This window comes from Phoca vitulina, unplaced genomic scaffold (assembly GCF_004348235.1).
Source record: "Phoca vitulina isolate PV1807 unplaced genomic scaffold, GSC_HSeal_1.0 scaffold14, whole genome shotgun sequence".
Classification (NCBI taxonomy): Eukaryota; Metazoa; Chordata; class Mammalia; order Carnivora; family Phocidae; genus Phoca; species Phoca vitulina.
In genome coordinates this window covers 27,130,981-27,148,703 of record NW_022589717.1, presented here as the reverse complement: position 1 = coordinate 27,148,703, position 17,723 = coordinate 27,130,981, and the positions used below count along the sequence as shown (strand labels likewise).

Below are 17,723 nucleotides of genomic sequence, written 5' to 3'. Positions count from 1 at the left end.
TTAATTGAAAACTAAATTTCTTACTCCGGTAGTAGGTTTTTAAAAAGTATCAACTTTTTGGCATGTTTGAACAAAATATTTTATTTATCAGTCACTTGTTTAGTGCTTAATATATGTCAAGAACTCATGTAATCCCCCTTAATAACATAAAGTCAGATGCTGTTTTTCAGATGAGAAAATTGAGGCGAAGAGAAATTAAGTGGAGCTGAGATTTGAACCCCTGCAGTCCTTTTTCTCCTTTAATTTAAAAATTTATATACAGGGGTGCCTGGGTGGCTCAGTCAATTAAAAGTCTACCTTCAGATCAGCTCATATTCCCAGGGTCCTGGGGTCCAGCCTCCAGTCGGTCGTGTCCCTCTCCCTGCTGAGCAGGGAGTCTGCTTCTCACTCAGCTCCTCCCTCTGCTCGTGCTCTCTCTGGCGCGTGTGCTCTCTCAGATAAATAAAATCTTTTAAAAAAATAAAAATTTATATACAGTAAAATTGACTTCTTTTTTGGTACTTCTATGACTTTGAATACATGTATAGATTCATGTGACTACCACCATTGTCAGGATACAAAATGCTTTCATCACCTTGAAATTCCTGTGCTGTCCCTTAGAGTCAAACCTTCCCTACACCCTTAGCCCCTGGCAACCACTGATCTATTATTCTCTGTCTCTGTAGCTTTAACTTTTCCAGAATATGGTATAAATGGAACCGTAATGAATCTGACCTTTGAGACTGACTTCCTTCACCCAACACAATGTTGTGGAGATTCATTTGTATTGTTATATTGTACCAATAGTTTGTTCCGTTTTACTGCTGAGAATTCTGTGAATGTACCACAGTTTATCCATTTACCTGATGAAGGATATTTAGGTGGTTTTCAGTTTTTGTAGATTATGAATAAGCTGCTGTAGATATTCATACATAGTTTTTTTGTGTAAATGTTTTTATTTCTCTAAAAGTACCTAGATACCAGTTTGCTGCATCATATGGTAAATGTATGTTTTAACTTTATAAGAAACTGCCAAACTCTTTTCCAGAGTGGTGCTATACCAGTTTGTATTATTGCCATATGTATGAGAATTACATTTGTTCCACATCCTCATCAGCACTTGGTATTGGCCGGTTTTTCTTATTTGTTTTTGCTGTTCTGGTAGATGTATAGTCATATTTCATTGTGGCTTTAATGTGCATTTCCTTGATGGATAATGATGTTGAGCATCTTTTCATGTGGTTAATTGATATCCATATATCGTCTTTGCACATTTTAAAATTAGGTTGGTTGTTTGCCTATTGTGGAGTTAAGAGTTCTTCATATATTTTGCATTCAAATCTTTTGCTGGATATGAGATTTAAAGATAGTTCTCCTAGTCTGCAGCTAAGTTTTTCATTCTATTAGCAGTATCTTTAGCTCTTTGAACATCTTGAAAATAGCTAATTTAAAGTGTCTATTAAGTCCAGTGTCTGTGCTTCCGCAGGAACCATTTATATTGATTGTCTCCCTCCTCCCCCACCCCCCCTCCCCACATGGGCTACGCTTGTTTCTTTGCATTCCTTGTAATTTTTTGTTGAAAACTGGACATTTTGAATATTACAGTGTAGCAATTCTGGAAATCAGATTGTTCTCCCACCCCAAGGTTTATTATTACTGCTACTTTGGGTATCGTTTGTTTAGTGACTTTTCTGAACTAATTTTGTAAAGTATGTGTTCTTTGTGATGTGTGGCACTGAAGTCTTAGTTTCATTACCTTAGTGGTCAGTTAGTGATTGGATAGTTTTCCTTAAATGTCTAGAGGCCCCCCCGCCATCTCCTAGTCTTTGCAGTGGGCTCTGTGTGCATATCACAGCACACCTTCAAGGCCCAGCCGGGCAGTGTACAAGTTTGTTTAGCCTTCACTTCCTGCTTGTGCAGAGCCTGAAGATCTGCCAGAGATGAGAGTTGAGGCCTTCTCAGATCTTTTCTGAGCATGCGCCCACCCTGGGAATGCACATGGCTTTCTAGATTCCCCGGGAATGTGCAGGAGCTTTTCAAAGCCCTTATTCCCTAAAGCATTTTATTCTCCAGTCTTTCCTCCCAATGTCTGGTTAGTCTATTGTTTCCCCCAACTGTTATCCATTGTCTCATGCAGCAGCAACTGATTTGTTTATTCGCCTGTAAATATTTTAAAGAAACTTCATCCAGCTAGACACTTTTTAGCACTTGGAGGGTTCTGAGTTAAGCAAGATAAAGGCAAGTCTTTTGTGCTGGTCTTCCAAGGCACCCATTTTACAGTTGACCTGTAAAAGCACAGGTGTGAACTGTGTGGGTCCACTTATACACAGATTTTTTTTTTGATCAGTGTAGTACTATAAATATTTTCTCAATAACATTCTTTAGCTTACTTTATTGTAAGAATACAGTATATAATACATGTAACATATGTGTTAATGGACTATGTTATCAGTAAGGCTTCTAGTCAACAGTAAGCTTTTAGTAGTTAAGTTTTGGGGAGTCAAAAGTTCTGTGTGGATTCTCAACTGCATGGAGGGTCGGCATCCTTAACCTCCCCCCACGTTGTTCAAGGGTCCACTGTATTACAATTTGTGCATGAGGTCTGTTCTACTCTTTTTTTTTTTTTTTTTCCTTCTTTTGATACTGGTACTAAGAAGGCAAGCTATTTTCAAGGCTGTCACTGAGCTGGAGAATGGGGGATGGAACCAGGGTAAGTTAAAATGTTATAAAGCTCATTACTTTAACCAAAATTCAGATTGTTTTTAAGTGTTTCACTGGACTTAGGTGCAATAAGAGGTTGTTGCAAGCTGTTGGTTAGTTTCCAGAGTTCCAGAAAAGTTGGTTCTGCCAGTTTCTACCAGTTTTTTTTTTTTTATTGATTTTACATAGGACAGACTTTTGGAACTCCTTACTCTGCCATTTTTTTTTTTTTTTTTTTTTTTAAAGATTTTATTTATTTATTTGACAGAGAGAGATATAGTGAGAGAGGGAACAGAAGCAGGGGGAGTGGGAGAGGGAGAAGCAGGCTTCCCGCGGAGCAGGGAGCCCGATGTGGGACTCGATCCCAGGACCCTGGGATCATGACCTGAGCCGAAGGCAGACGCCCACCGACTGAGCCACCCAGGCGCCCCTCTGCCATTTTCACTGATGTTACTCAAGTATGGATTTTAAAAAAATCTGATTGTCTTTTTATGAGCAAGTTAGCCCAGGTTTTCCCAATTAATACCAAAAGAGAAGGTGTGGATATTCTTATTCATTCTGAAGTGTTTGTGTATTGTACAGTAGCATTATCAGAGTATTTCAGGAGTCTTGCTCATTGGGTTACAGTGCTGGGGTCAAGACCCTCCATTTAAACCCTGTGTAGGCAGCATGCTTTTCTCAATTCCAGGCCATAGACAATCCTTAATCTCTCTGTTGCTTTTTTTTTTTTTTTTTTGAAAACATGATTGCTAAGGGATATCTGGCCAGGGGAACTCCATATTCCTCTTGTTGTTAAAAGAGAAAGTAGCTTTTTTTTTTTTAAGATTTTTTTTTTTTTTAAATTTATTAGAGCGAGAGAGTGACACACGCACAGAGCACAAGCAGAGGGAGGGGCAGGCTGAGCAAGGAGACTGATGTAGGACTCAATCCCAGGACCCCGGGATCGTGACCTGAGCCGAAAGCTGATTCTTAACAGACTGAGCCACCCAGGCATCCCAAGAGAAAGTAGCTTTATTGCACTGTTGGCACTGTTGTGATTGATATAAATCAGTCATGTGTTAACACTCTGGGGAGTGGAATTGATGAGGGCGTAGTGTGTGTCACTTTATATATTTCTGTATTGTTTGAGTTTCCTCCAATGAGTATTACTTGAAGAAACAAATTTAAAATACCATGTGAAATAATTGCCTACGGGTCTACTGTATTTGTAGCTCATATTATGCTCTTTAAAAAAATAGCCTCAATAGAGTTATTGCAGGGGCGCCTGGGTGGCTCAGTAGTTTAGCGTCTGCCTTCAACTCAGGTCATGATCCCAGGGTCCTGGGATCAAGCCCCACATCGGACTCCTTGCTCAGCGGGAAGCCTGCTCCTCCCTCTCCCTCTCCCACTCCCCCTGCTTGTGTTCCCTCTATTGATGTGTCTCTCTCTGTCAAATAAGTAAATAAAATCTTTTTTTTTATAGTTGGTTTTTTTTTTTTTTTTATTTGAGAGGGAGGGAGAGAGAGAAAGCACAAGGGGGGGGAGGGGCAGAGGGAGAGGGAGAAGCAGGCTCCTGCTGAGCAGGGAGCCCGATGTGGGGCGCGATCCCAGGGCCCTGGGATCAGGACCTGAGCGGAAGGCAGACGCTTAACCGACTGAGCCACCCAGGCGCCCCAATAAATAAAATCTTTAAAAAAAAAAAAAGATGAGTTATTGCAATGATCATAGCAAATGCTGTCCTGTTGATAAAAGAAATGATAAAGTTGAGGACACGATAATAGAAGGAGGTATATAATTGTGTTTCCAGTGAAAATCATTTTTCAGGCATTGGGTGATTTATCATTTGTTCACCTATTCGATCTTATGATATTCACTTGTTTATATGAAAGCCATAATCACTTGAAAAGCAAATCCGCATTTATAACCAAACTGTTGAAAGCTATTTAATATAATCAAAACCTACCCTTAGCATTCTCTGCCTTATACTTTCCTGTATATCTCATCTCCATCTTGTGACCCAACAGAACCTTTTGTAGAGGACTAGATTCAGGAGACTGCATTCTAATGCTCAAATTGTAACTAGCCAGTTGTATGACCTTGATTTAATCTCTCTGGGTCTCAGATTCATCATTGACAGTATAAAGGATTTAGGCCAGTGATCTGGAAACTAAATTCCTATGGGCCAAATCTGACTCACTGTTTCTGTAAATAAAGTTTTATTGCAACACAGCCATGCTCATTCATTTACATATTGTCTGTGGCTGCTTTTGTGCTGTATCTGCAGAGTTGAGTAGTTCTGACAGTCATGTGGCCCGCGAGCCTAAAATATTTGCTGTCCAGCCCTTTATGGAAAAAGTTTGCTGTAACCGAGTAACAAGTTTCCTTCCAGTTTAGTTTTGGGATACTTGGGCCAACTTTTTTTTTTTTTAACCATAGGATTGCTTCTTAGTAGATCAACAGAAAAATTCAACTGGAAGAGGGGAAACAAACAAATCGTATATTGTTATTTGTTAGACACCTATGTCTATCATAAATCTGTCATACCTTGTTGTTAATGCTGTGGTTACAAACAACCTCTAAAGCTCAGTATCTTAGAACAGTTATATTCAATTGGCGAGCTATAGCTCAGCCTCACTTGTCTTCTTCATTCTGGGATCCTGGCTGAAGGAGCAATCCCTAACTGGGAAAACGAACAATGGACAAATCATGTGCCACCTCTTAAAACCTCTGTTTGGAAGTAGCTTATATTACTTCTACTCACATTTCTTTGGTCAACAATGTTAGTGATGTAGGGAAGTGTAATCTTTCTGCTGGAGGCCCTGCAAGTCCCCTGGCACCTTGAGTGGGTGGATAATCCTTCTCCAGGGAGGGCTGTGAGTCATTGGGAACAGCATCATCTACCACAGCCTCCTTAAAGGTTCGCTAGTGTGAGCAGACTGGAACCATGGCAAAAACTTGGGTTTTAGGGTTCTTTGTGTGTTATTTTTCATGAACTTTCTGTAACTAGTAAGTAACTAAAAATTGGCCCATTGAGCTTTTGGAATATATTTTAATTCTCTCAACTTGCTTATTTGATAAATGCTCAGTGTAAGAATATAATGTGTCTGTTTGGATTTCTTTTTTTTTTTTTAATAGATTCTTAATGTCTTTTTTTTTTTAAAGATTTTATTTATTTATTTGAGAGAGAATGAGAGAGAGCACATGAGAGGGGGGAGGGTCAGAGGGAGAAGCAGACTCCCCGCAGAGCAGGGAGCCCGATGCAGGACTCGATCCAGGGACTCCAGGATCATGACCTGAGCCGAAGGCAGTCGCTTAACCAACTGAACCACCCAGGCGCCCTAGATTCTTAATGTCTTTAACCAATATTTCTCACCCTGAAACCTAGGTAGAGTTCCTAAATTCCTCCCCCACCATGATTACTTATATTTTTTAATCATCTCTTACCAAATTCTATTGAACATATATTCCTATGTGGCCCTTGACTCAGTCTTCTCTCTCTGTCCTCATTGCTGCCATCCTGGTCCAGATATCTTTCACCATTCGCAACGGCCTTGTACCTAGCTTTTCTCCCTCCAGACTTGCTTTTCTGTAACTCATTCTCTACACATCCATCAAAGTGTTTTTTTTCTAAAATGCAAATTGACCATGTTCTTCCCCAGCATTAAAATCTTTCAGTGTCTTGTACATCGTATCCTCCCCTTAAAACTCAGGTTTCTTAATGTGGCCTTGCACCTTTTTTTCCTGGGAATTCCCAGATCTATCCTGTTATGCTTGTCTTTGTTCAAGAAAGATTTTTCTAGAGCCTATTTTATGAATTCACACAGTATTTGGTAGATGTTTTCCACTTGTAGAGATTCAAACACTTGATGAAAAATATTGTGCAAAACTGTGTGCAGTTTTTTTTTTTTTTTAAGATTTTATTTGTTTGAGAGTGCTGTGCGAATGAGGGTGGGGCAGAGGGAAGGGAGAGGGACAAACAGACTCGAGCGGAACCCCATGAGGGGCTTGATCTCATGACCCTGAGATTATGACCTGAGCCAAAACCAAGAGTTGGACTCTGACTGAGCCACCCAGGCGCCCCGCTGACTGTGTACAGTTTTGAGTATGGTCCAACAGCAAGGGTGCTCCTATCCTGATGCTCAATGGATTTTTCTTTCTTGGAAGAGCTTGGTTAGGCCTGATGAGCTGCAAAGAAAGGTAGGTTGACATTGGTTTTGTTTGCTTTCTCTGTGACCTGCTTTTAGAAGTTTTAAAATGTATCCATTTTGGAACTAGTCATTTATTTGGCCTCTTTTAGTGAAGTAACATATTTTTCCTTATGATACCAACTCAGCAGCTTCTGGACAAAAGAATGTGGAAAAAAGTGCATTTTTTAGAATACTATCTCCTCGAGGTCTTTCATGTTAGGTCTCTGTTTCAGAAGTAAAAATAGCTTCATTGAACTCATAGGGGGTTAGGAGATTTCTCCTGACATCCAAATACTTGCCTCTGAAGATGATCTAGTGATTTTAGTTTTTAAGGCCAAATGTTTTCATTATTTAAAAAATTCATTGACACAAAATTCCTTTGATCAGCCAACTGTTATCCTTTTTATCTAGCCTAGTTATATGGAATTATTAATAAAATGAATCAAATATCTCTCATCTCTGAGGCTTTGCAGATGTTGTAACCACACATTTGTGTTATTATAAGCTAATTTTAAAAAGCAGGCTTAATTTTTTTTTTTAAAGCAAGCTTAAAAAAAAACCCACAACTGTACATCTGTATGTATAAACAGTTAAATAAGGAGTCAGAGGCATCCTGACCACATTCTTAAGCATGAGGAGTGTAAGAGGTGGTAGTGAGAAGTACAGTGGTTACATGGGGGATTTGAACTTTCTATGTTAGATATTTCTGTAACATTTCTATTATGTGGGGCCTGAACTCAGGACCCTGAGATCAAGACCTGAGTGGAGATCAAAAGTTAGATGCTTAACGACTGAGCCACCCAGGCACCCCTCTGATTTTTTTTTTTTATAAGCAGTATTGGGAAACAAATTTTTAAAGATTTTTTTTTTTTAATGAAGAGTTACTTGGAGGGCGTGCCTGGGTAGCTCAGTTGGTTAAGTGACTGCCTTCAGCTCAGGTCATGATCCTGGAGTGCCAGGATCGAGTCCTGCATCAGGCTCCCTGCTCAGCAGGGAGTCTGTTTCTCCCTCTGACCCTCCCCCCCTGTCATGTGCACGTGCGCCTCCCTCTCTCTCGTTCTTCTCTCTCAAATAAATAAATAAATCTTTAAAAAAGGAAAGGGTTACTTGGTTCCCTCCTCCTTGGAGGGAACAGTCTTCTTATCAGGGTTAGAACAGGCTGCCTTGTGGTTACTTAAAATACTCTGCAGGTTCTAGGAATCCTTGAGCATCTTGAAATTACATGAAAATGTGTGTAGGCATAAGTGTTTTGGGGCGCAGGGTGAGAGTGTGGGGAAGAGGGTCCATAATTCAAACAGATTCTTGTGAGTCTATTTCTCTAGTCTTGCCCTCTCTAAGCTCCAAACTGTCTGCTTGGCATTGTTAGTTGGGTATCTGATAGGCTTCTCAAATCTAAGATGAATGTATTCCTTTCCTGTTGCTGCTGTAACAAATTAGTACAACTTTAGTGCCTTCCAACAACATGTATCTATTGTCCCACAGTTCTGGAGATCAAAAGTCTGAAATCAGTTTCACTGAGCTAAAATCAAGGTGTCGTAGGTCTGCGTTCTGTCTGCAGGCTCTAGGGGAGAATCATCTCTTTGCCTTTTTTTACTTCTAGAGGCTGACTGCACTCTTTGGCTTGTAGCCCCTTGCTCCGTCCTCAGATCCAGCAGCATAGCATCTTTGCTCCTCTCTCCCTTCTGCTTCAGTCTGTGTGTCTTTTGCATAGTCGTGAAAACACCTCAGACTCCCACTCTCCTGCATTCCTTTTATAAGAAAATTTGTGATTCTGTTGGGCTCACCCAGATAATTCAGCATAATTTCTCCATCTCAAAATGTTTAACTTAATTATGTAGGGAAAGTCTTTTTTACCAGATAAGGTCACATAGTCACAGGTTCTGGGGATTACAAGATTGACATCCTTGGGGGAATTCAGGTACCACTGGATTGGGTAGCCTGTCAAATCTTTTCCTCTTCCATCCTTCCTCATTTCATTTAATAGGATGACCATTCTGAGGCCAGTAACCTAGGAGTCATTCTAGATTTCTCTTTTTAGGTCCTTTTCTTTCACATCCTTCTATCCCAATTACCAATCTCATCATCCACATCCAGTCCATTCACATCATATCTAAATCTAAATCAAATATCTAAATCAACTATCTAAATCAATATCAAAATATCAAAAAATCAATATCTAAATCAAAGCATTATCTCAGTTTTACTCAACTGCATCTAGAATCTATCCTTTTATCACTAATTTCCACTAAAATCAGGAGCTTTTAGCATCTTGGAGTCCTAGGCCCTCATCCTATCTTATTCTTTTCACTCCTGGGTATTCATAGTTAATTATGGTACAAGGTAGTGTGGGCTAGTGTCGTAAGAGTGGCACCAAGTGCCACAGGACTAGACCCCAATCACTCTCTTCCAACCACATGGCGAGGGGAAGTGAACACTTACATGGTAGAAGATGCCATGGAGAGAATTTGGGTCGGTCGAGGGTGATTATCCTGAACAACAATTAGAATTTCCTATTAAAGATTTCAATCTTTTTTATTCTGAGGACAACGAACATTTTCTCTTAATGTTGATAGTAGGGAATATAATGAGTCTAACCTCTGGTTATTTTGAGTGACTCCTTCCTCTTCCTCCCTTTCCTGAAGAAGGAATATGTTTAATAAAATTCTCAGCTGATTTCTAGTATGTAAATAAACTACACATAGTCATATGTGGTGGGGAGAATAGTATAGCTTCAGAATGAAGTCAAGCATCTGAAAAGATAAAATAGCCACTGTTGAAATAACATCAAAATACAACCTCCACATTTTATTATTTTGAATTCTTTTTCCAGAATGTCCCCACATTTTGAGGGTGACTTTACAATAGTGAAATAAAGGAAATAAAGTGAAATAAAGGAAAATAAGTGAAATAGTGAAATAAAGGAAATAATAGGGTGAAATAAAGGAAGAATGGGCGATTACTTGAAATAGTCCATTTGTTATATTAATAAAAGATCTGGAAATAGTTATATAATTTTCCCCCACTTTTAGGGGGGAAAATTGCTGACAGCCTTAGTGTACAGCTTTATTTGTTAAATGTGACCTTAGCAAAATTCCTAAAGATGTGAAAGTGAAAATTGGAGCATATTAAATCAGATATTCCGAGGAATAAAGTATTCTACAAATTAAAATAGATTTTTAAAGCAGAAATGCTGCTGAGCCCCCCTCCAAAATAGAGTGTAAAGATGTCCCTATTTATTTCTTCCCCATTTGGTCATTTGTGGTGTCATTGACTAAATTTGTTACCAGTAAGTACTTGACATTTTAGTTGCATGAATACAAATGTTTATTGATTCCCCCTGCTCCCCGCCCCCCCCGGCAATGTGTACCAGTTGCTGTATCATATACTGGGTTAAGCTTTACATTTTGTGTGTTAGCAGTTGAAACAGAAAATGTATGTAATTGGTTTGAACCTTTTTTTGAAATGGTCACAAGGATTATTTAGAAGATCTTTAGAGAGTTCTAAATACATACAGACTAATCATTTTTATTTAAACAGGAGAAAAATTTCCCTGTTTTTTAAAAATACCTTTATTGAGATATAATTCACACACCATATAGTTCACCCATTTCCTGTTAATTTTTTTTTTTTTAAAGATTTTATTTATTTATTTGAGAGAGAGAATGAGATACAGAGAGCATGAGAGGGGGAAGGGTCAGAGGGAGAAGCAGACTCCCTGCTGAGCAGGGAGCCCGATGTGGGACTTGATCCCGGGACTCCAGGATCATGACCTGAGCCGAAGGCAGTCGCTTAACCAACTGAGCCACCCAGGCGCCCTTCCTGTTAATTTTTAAAACCATTTCCTAGGGTCCTTTCAGTGTGCTTTTTAGATATTCACTACCTCTTTTTCTTAACCAATAGACAGAAATAAGTGGGTTGAGGTTTATGAGAGAAGGGTATTTCAGGAGTAGAGGGCAGATAAAACAAGGCCTGGAGGTAGAAGTGGGATGAAGGAGGGAGAAGAACATTGGTCTGGGTAAGAAGGAAAAAAGACAAATAGGAAGTTAGGGAGGTGTCTTAATGATGAATTATAAGGTAGATGGTAAGAAACCTGGGCTTGTGCTTTTCTTCACCTTGGTTTGTGGGGCCCTATTGTAAGGGTAGTACAGGTGGGGAGTAGGGCAGACAACAACACACAGCCTTATGGAGTCAAACCTTCCTCACTGATGCTCCAGGATACTGTACGTAGCCCTCGTGTTTTGCTCATTAGTACGTTGGTATCAGATTCTTATTCTCTCTGCTTGTCTAACTCTGCTGCCATCTGATTACCCTCTCTACCATCCTAGCCCCCTCATGTCCTCTGCATACTCCGATGCACTGTGGTAGGGGATTTTCTGTTCTTCTTTCATCATTCCCCTCCTCTTAGCCCTCCAGTGCCCTCTCATTGCACTGAGAATAAAATTCAGAGTCCTTACAGGGACCTTCCAGGCTCTGTAGGACCTGCCCTCAGCACCCTCTCTGGTCTCAGTTCATCCCCTTCTCCCTCTTTGCTCACAGTGTTCTAGCATTGCACTGACTTCTCTGTTCTTCCTCACACACGCACCTAGCATACTTCCAACTCAGAACCTTTGTATTTGTTATTCACTCTACCTGGAATGTTCTTTCTCAGGTTTTTTTTTTTTTCCCTATCCTCCTTTATGTAGACCTCTATATAATGTCATCTTCTTAGGGAAATTTCCCTGACCACCCTATCTAAAGTGGAATCCCCCACCGTGATACTCTATTTGCTTCTTCTCTTTTGTTTTTTTTTTTTTTAAAGTTTTTTTTTTTTTTTTTTTTTTTTTTTTATTTATTTATTCATGAGAGTCAGAGAGAGAGAGAGAGAGAGAGGCAGAGGCAGAGGGAGAAGCAGGCTCCCCGCCTAGCAGGGAGCCCGATGCGGGACTCGATCCCGGGACCCCGGGATCATGACCTGAGCCGAAGGCAGACGCCTAACCATCTGAGCCACCCAGGCGCCCTCTTCTCTTTTGTTTTTATCAGACTTTCCTATACATGACATTATAACAAATATTTATTTTGCATTTGATTATTGTCTTTCTCCCCCACTGGAATGTAAACTCCATGAAGGCAGGCTTGATGTGTTGAATGTACTGCAGTATCCTCAGTGGCCAGAATGGTGCCTAGAACACGGTGGGCACTTAATCCTGTTGAGTGCATGCTGAATACTATACGATGCATACTCACACTTCCCAGGAGGGGATCTGTTGGGTTGTCCAGTATTGAGTGCATCTGTCAGGTAAGATTTTAGGCCAACTGCCCCACCACCTCTGGGCAGCTGTTTGATCAGGTGCTTATCCCTGGTACATCCAACCAGTAGTGGCCAGGACAGTGAGGTCATGTGGTCCTCTTCCCTTTGAATGGTCTGGTCCCTCCAAAAGTTTTTTAAGTTTCACCTCTTGGTTCATGAGAAAAATTTTGCCAGATCCCATGCTGCAGAACAGGTGCTTCCTAAGAGTCTGGAGAAATGATAGGAAGCAATATTTTGGCTTTCTTGACCTTGTTTATGTCCTCTTGCTGTGTTGTCCTGGCACATACTTTTGTGTGCTTTCTCTTCCTGTTTGATTTGATCTTAGTCTGTCCTTTCTCCTCTATTTTCCTTTCTTGCCCCTTTTTTCTCTCTTGTTCTTTTTTCTCAGTTGCCATTTTGCTTTGCCCTCTATGTCATTCCAGCGGTTGCCTAGCTTAAATCCTTGCCTCCAGAAACCTTCCAATTTACCTGTTTTATGTGCTCTTTTCTCTCCTTTGTTTGTTATGGCTGGAGAGAGATGAGAAGGAGAACAAGACTGAAGTGTTCTTTCCTTCATTCTTTTATTTAACTAATATTTGAAAGTCTACTTTGTGTAAGACGTTGTGTCAGGTTCTGGGCTACCTCCATAAACAAAATACCCAGGTTGTTAGTTGGGGAAACGAAGAGGTTGAGTGATCATCATTCATTCATTCCTTCATTCAACAAGTATTTAGTGAAACTAGGATACAGTGGTTGGCAAAAACAAAAATCCTTACATTTTGGTAAGACATACATTAACTAGACAATTACATGAATGAATAATATATTACAGCTGTGTTGAGTCCTATGCAGGAGGGCTCCATAATGCTATGAGAATATACAGTGGGGGATTTGTTCTGGTCGGGAGAGATGGGGACAGCTTCCTTGAGGAGGTGAAAGGTGAGTTGAGATCTGAGGCACAGTAAGAATTAACTAGGCAAAGGCAGTAGGAGAGCAGGAATAGCAGATGCAGAAGTCCGGCGCTGAGAGGGGATTTGGAACATGTGAAGAATTGAAAGCCTGGAGAGCAGGGTGCTGTGAGGCTGAAGAAGCAGGCGGGGATCAGAACCTGCATGGCTTTGTCAGCCCTCTTAGGGACTTTGGTCCCCTTATCCTCTGAGCAAGGAGATGTCTTTGAAGTGCTGAAGCAGGGAAAATGGGGGGAGAAATGTATTAAAAAATCTTTATTTTTAAAAAATCTTTATTTTTAAAACTAGTCTGAATGCTGTGGAGAATAAATGGAGTTGAGCATAGGTGTAAGTGAGGGAAGGGACATGGGGTTTGGCGGCAGTAGGGGCTGTAGTGGCCGTCCAGAAGACAGACGGGGTTAACGGCTAGCAAGGATTTTAAGTTTCTGAATCTACCCTCACTTCCTATTAAAGGTATTTGTTTATCCAAAAAGTTGGGTTTTTTGAAAGTTGACTTACCATGAAAGACACAGATGCAATAAAACTTTCAAGTTCATTCAAATGAGAAATGAAGGATGATTTATTTTTATTTTTTTAAAGATTTTTATTTATTTATTTGACAGAGAGAGAGACAGTAAAGGAGGGAACACAAGCAGGGGGAGTGGGAGAGGGAGAAGCAGGCTTCCCACAGAGCAGGGAGCCCGATGCGGGGCTCGATCCCAGGAACCTGGGATCATGACCTGAGCCGAAGGCAGACGAAGGCAGATGCTTAATGACTGAGCCACCCAGGCGCTCCAAGGATGATTTAAATAAAAAGAGATGTGAATGGAATTATACTCAATAATCTAGGATAAAGGTAATGACTGAAATTGAGTATATAACTTAGCTCTGAGCTCCTGGAAGCCTAGGTAAAGTAGGAAATAGTAGGTCATGGGATGGATTAATAAAAAGAAGCATGCTAGTTAAGCAAGGGATGTTATCCTGTCCTTATTAAACATTTAAAGTACTTTATTATTGGAGTAACATTAAACAACCTGGGCAGGTCCAGATTATTGAAACCTAAGACCTCAGCTTTTGAGATCCTGGCATTAATCCATTTTTTGGTAGTAGGTCACATTGGTATTTCAAAAAGTAAAAATTTCAGAAAAATGAATTATATATACACATTTTTTATTTGACCCCTTGCAGAGGCAAAGTATAGGTTAGGAGAGGAAGTGAGTAATATAGACAAGAAGCCCATAATGCAAGCCATGGACCCAAAGTAAACTCTTTTTTTTTTTTTTAATTATTTTTGAGAGAGAGTGAGCAAGAGAGAGAGAGCACAAGCAGGGGGAGTGGCAGGCAGAGGGAGAGGGAGAAGCAGGCTCCCCGCTGAGCAGGGAGCCCGATGCGGGGCTCGATCCCAGGATCCTGGGATCATGACCTGAGCCGAAGGCAGACGCTTAACCAACTGAGCCACCCAGGGGCCCCCAAAGTAAACTCTTTTTTTTTTTTTTTAAAGATTTTATTTATTTATTTGAGAGAGAATGAGATAGAGAGAGCATGAGAGTGGGGAGGGTCAGAGGGAGAAACAGACTCCCTGCTGAGCAGGGAGCCCGATCCCGGGACTCCAGGATCATGACCTGAGCTGAAGGCAGTCGCTTAATCAACTGAGCCACCCAGGCGCCCCAAAGTAAACTCTTAATATATTTCCTGAGGACTTCCCTTTGCCTTCACAGATACTTCTTTTCTTGCCCTCTTCTCCAGTAGCCATTTATTTGTGTCCATAATTACTTATTCATAGAAGGTACCTTTCTTGCCTTGTAAGATTCATAGTCAGGGACAAAGAATGCCGTGCACAGAAGCAGCAGCCTTATTTCTCAGCTACTCACATTCCAACCCCTAAAACATACTTTTAGAATAAAGAACCTCAAAACCAAAATCATTTCTAATTATTTTAATGAAGTAATCCAGGGTTCTTAGCGACTCTCTGTGAGTTCTCTGCTCCTGGGGCTTAATCTCTGTGTATTCCCACCCTGACCCTGTACTTGGCCAGTGGCTTTAGCTATACTGTTTACTTTCCTGGTACAATGTTAGGCCCAAAGGCACAGAAGGGTCCCAGCAGAGCCAGAGAGAGCAGTACAGTAAGGTACAGGAAGTCAGGTAAGTCCAAATTATTGGCACCCAAGACCTCAGCTCTTGAGATAGTGGTCTTAATCCATTTTTGATAGTAGATCACGCTGGTGTAGACTCCAGGGAGAGATTCAGCACAGCCTATTCCCCAGCTTACTAGTCCTATCTGGGTCCATACACCGTTAAAATGACATGACAGAGGTCCTCCAGAATCACCCTGAGGAAAGATAAAGGTCGTGAGTGTAGTGAAAAGGGACCTTGAAGAGGAAAGTGGTCACAAGAGGTGGAGAGTTCCTTAGAATGGGGCAATGGAACCCATGGAGCTGGAGAACTCTAGAGGGAGCTGGACTTCTTACTGCATTAGGGGAAGATCATGGGATTTCTAGAATCATACAATTTGAAATTGGCAGAGACCTTAGCTAAATATATCAGTAGTTATATCTGTGATAAAAAAGAGAAATTAATGTGATGAATTTTTTCCTTAAAGGTAAATTTATTTCAATTGAATGAACTGTCCTTATTTTTCTATTCTTAGGTTCTTATTGCCTTTTTTTAGTGTTAAAATAATCTTTTCTTATGTAAAATGATAGTGATAGTAGTTGATGGTTTGTCTTTCAATCTTGCTGTCTCTTTTTCTAACAGCTTTATTGAGATATAATTCATATACTACACAATTCACCCATTTAAAGTGTACAGTTCAATGGTTTTTAGTATATTCACAATGTTGTTTAACCATCACCACATTTTCATCACCTTCAGAAGAAACCCCATACCCATTAACAGTCACCCTCATTTCCTCTCAGCCCTAGGCCAGCTGGTAATCTGCTTTCTGCCTCTATGAATTTGCATATTCTGGACATACTGTATAAATGGAACCATATGATATATGATCTTTTGTGTCTAGCTTCTTTCACTTAACATTCCGTTTTCAAGGTTCATCCTTGTAGCATCTATCAGTGCTCCATTCCTTTTTATGGCTGAAAATTATTCCGTTATTTGGATATACCACAATACCACATTTTGTTGATCTGGTCCTCAGTTGGTGGGCATTTGGATTATTTTCACTTTTTGGCTATTATGAATAATGCTGCTATGAATATTCATGCATAATTTTTTCTGTGGACATGTTTTTATTTCCCTTGGGTGTATACCTAAAGTGGAATTCCTGGGTAATATGGTAACTCTGTATATAACCTTTTGAAGAATAGTAATTCCAGAGCAGTACCATTTTACATTCCCAGAAGGAGTATGAAGATTCCAATTTATCCACATCCTCATCAACTCTTGTTATTATCTATTTTGATAATAGCCATCCTAGTGGGTGTCAAACCATGTTCCATTGTTGTTTGATTGCAAATAATGAATATACAAATAGGACATCGTGGCAGAGATAGAGAAAAGTGTGTGTATGTGTGTGTGTGAGAGAGAGAGAGAGAGAAGAAGGAGGAGGAGGAGGAGGAGAGAGGGAGGAAGGGGGAGAGAGGGAAAGGAAATAAAACCAAGTGGTCATTCTAGGACTAAAAAATAAAATATGTGAAAATACGTGAAGAAAACTTTCACTAGATGAACCTAACACTAAAATGTAGATGACAGGAGAGAGGTAATCTTGAATATAGATTAATTTATAAGTATCCAATTTGAAGAGCAGAGAAAGGTAAAAATAAAACAGTATCAGAGACTGTGTGAAAAAAATCAAAAGGTGTAACCTACATTTTCTCTTTCAACTAGAAGAGGAAGAGAGAGAAATGAGGCAGAATATTTGAAGAAGTCATGAATGAAAAAATTCTCAAGTTTTGATAAAAGATAAAAGAACAGATTAGATTTAAAAAAACAAAAACAATGAATCCTAAATAGGATAAATACAAAGAAAATTACACCTAGCACATCACATTCAAACTTCTTTTTTTTTTTTTTTAAGATTTATTTATTTATTTTAGAGAGAGAGAGAGCATGCACATGTGCAAGGGAGGGGCAGAAGGAAAGAGAGAGAGAATCCCAAGCTGACTCCCTGCTGACCTGAGCTGAAACCAAGAGTTGGATGCTCAACTTACTGAGCCACCCAGGTGCCCCATCACATTCTGACAATCAAATGTGAAGGTAAATATATTGAAAACAGCCAGAGCAAAACAACACATCACACTCAGTGGAGGAAGACAAAAATGATGGACGATTCTTCATTGGACAGTTAGGATCAGGAGACAGTGGAATGACATCTTTTAAGTATAGAGTGAAATGTTCTTACTTGAAAAAATAAAGTTGGCAGTTCTGTGTCAACCTCTTAATATATTTATAAAAATATACAAGTCTGTGAAAACCCAGTAACCAAAAGTTAGCATTTCTCTAGATCAAAAGTTGAAGAGGTTAAATTCATCGGTAATTCAGCATAACACAAGCATTATCGTCAGAACCTTTGTCTCCTGATTCCCAGTCTACTGCTGTTTATATACAGGAAAACCCAGGTCAAAATTAAAGTCTCATATTAAAAAAAAAAAATTCAAGAGCAAACCCTAACCTTGCAAGTATCCTTCATTTTAGCTGTATCACCAGCACATA

At 39.9% G+C, this 17,723-nt stretch overlaps 2 protein-coding genes across 2 annotated transcripts in view; one reads left to right on the top strand and one right to left on the bottom strand.

Annotated features, from left to right (window-relative positions):
• The window catches only part of SH3D19 (SH3 domain containing 19), a 172,595-nt gene that overhangs the window by 17,010 nt on the left and 137,862 nt on the right, over positions 1 to 17,723 (top strand). The gene's annotated exons all lie outside the window — the stretch shown is intronic.
• Positions 14,726 to 17,723, bottom strand: part of PRSS48 (serine protease 48) — a 7,262-nt gene continuing 4,264 nt past the window's right edge. The window contains 2 exon segments of the mRNA XM_032412989.1: positions 14,726 to 15,121; positions 15,124 to 15,387. Coding sequence (XP_032268880.1) covers positions 15,017 to 15,121; positions 15,124 to 15,387 — 369 coding nt within the window. The 3' untranslated portion in view covers positions 14,726 to 15,016.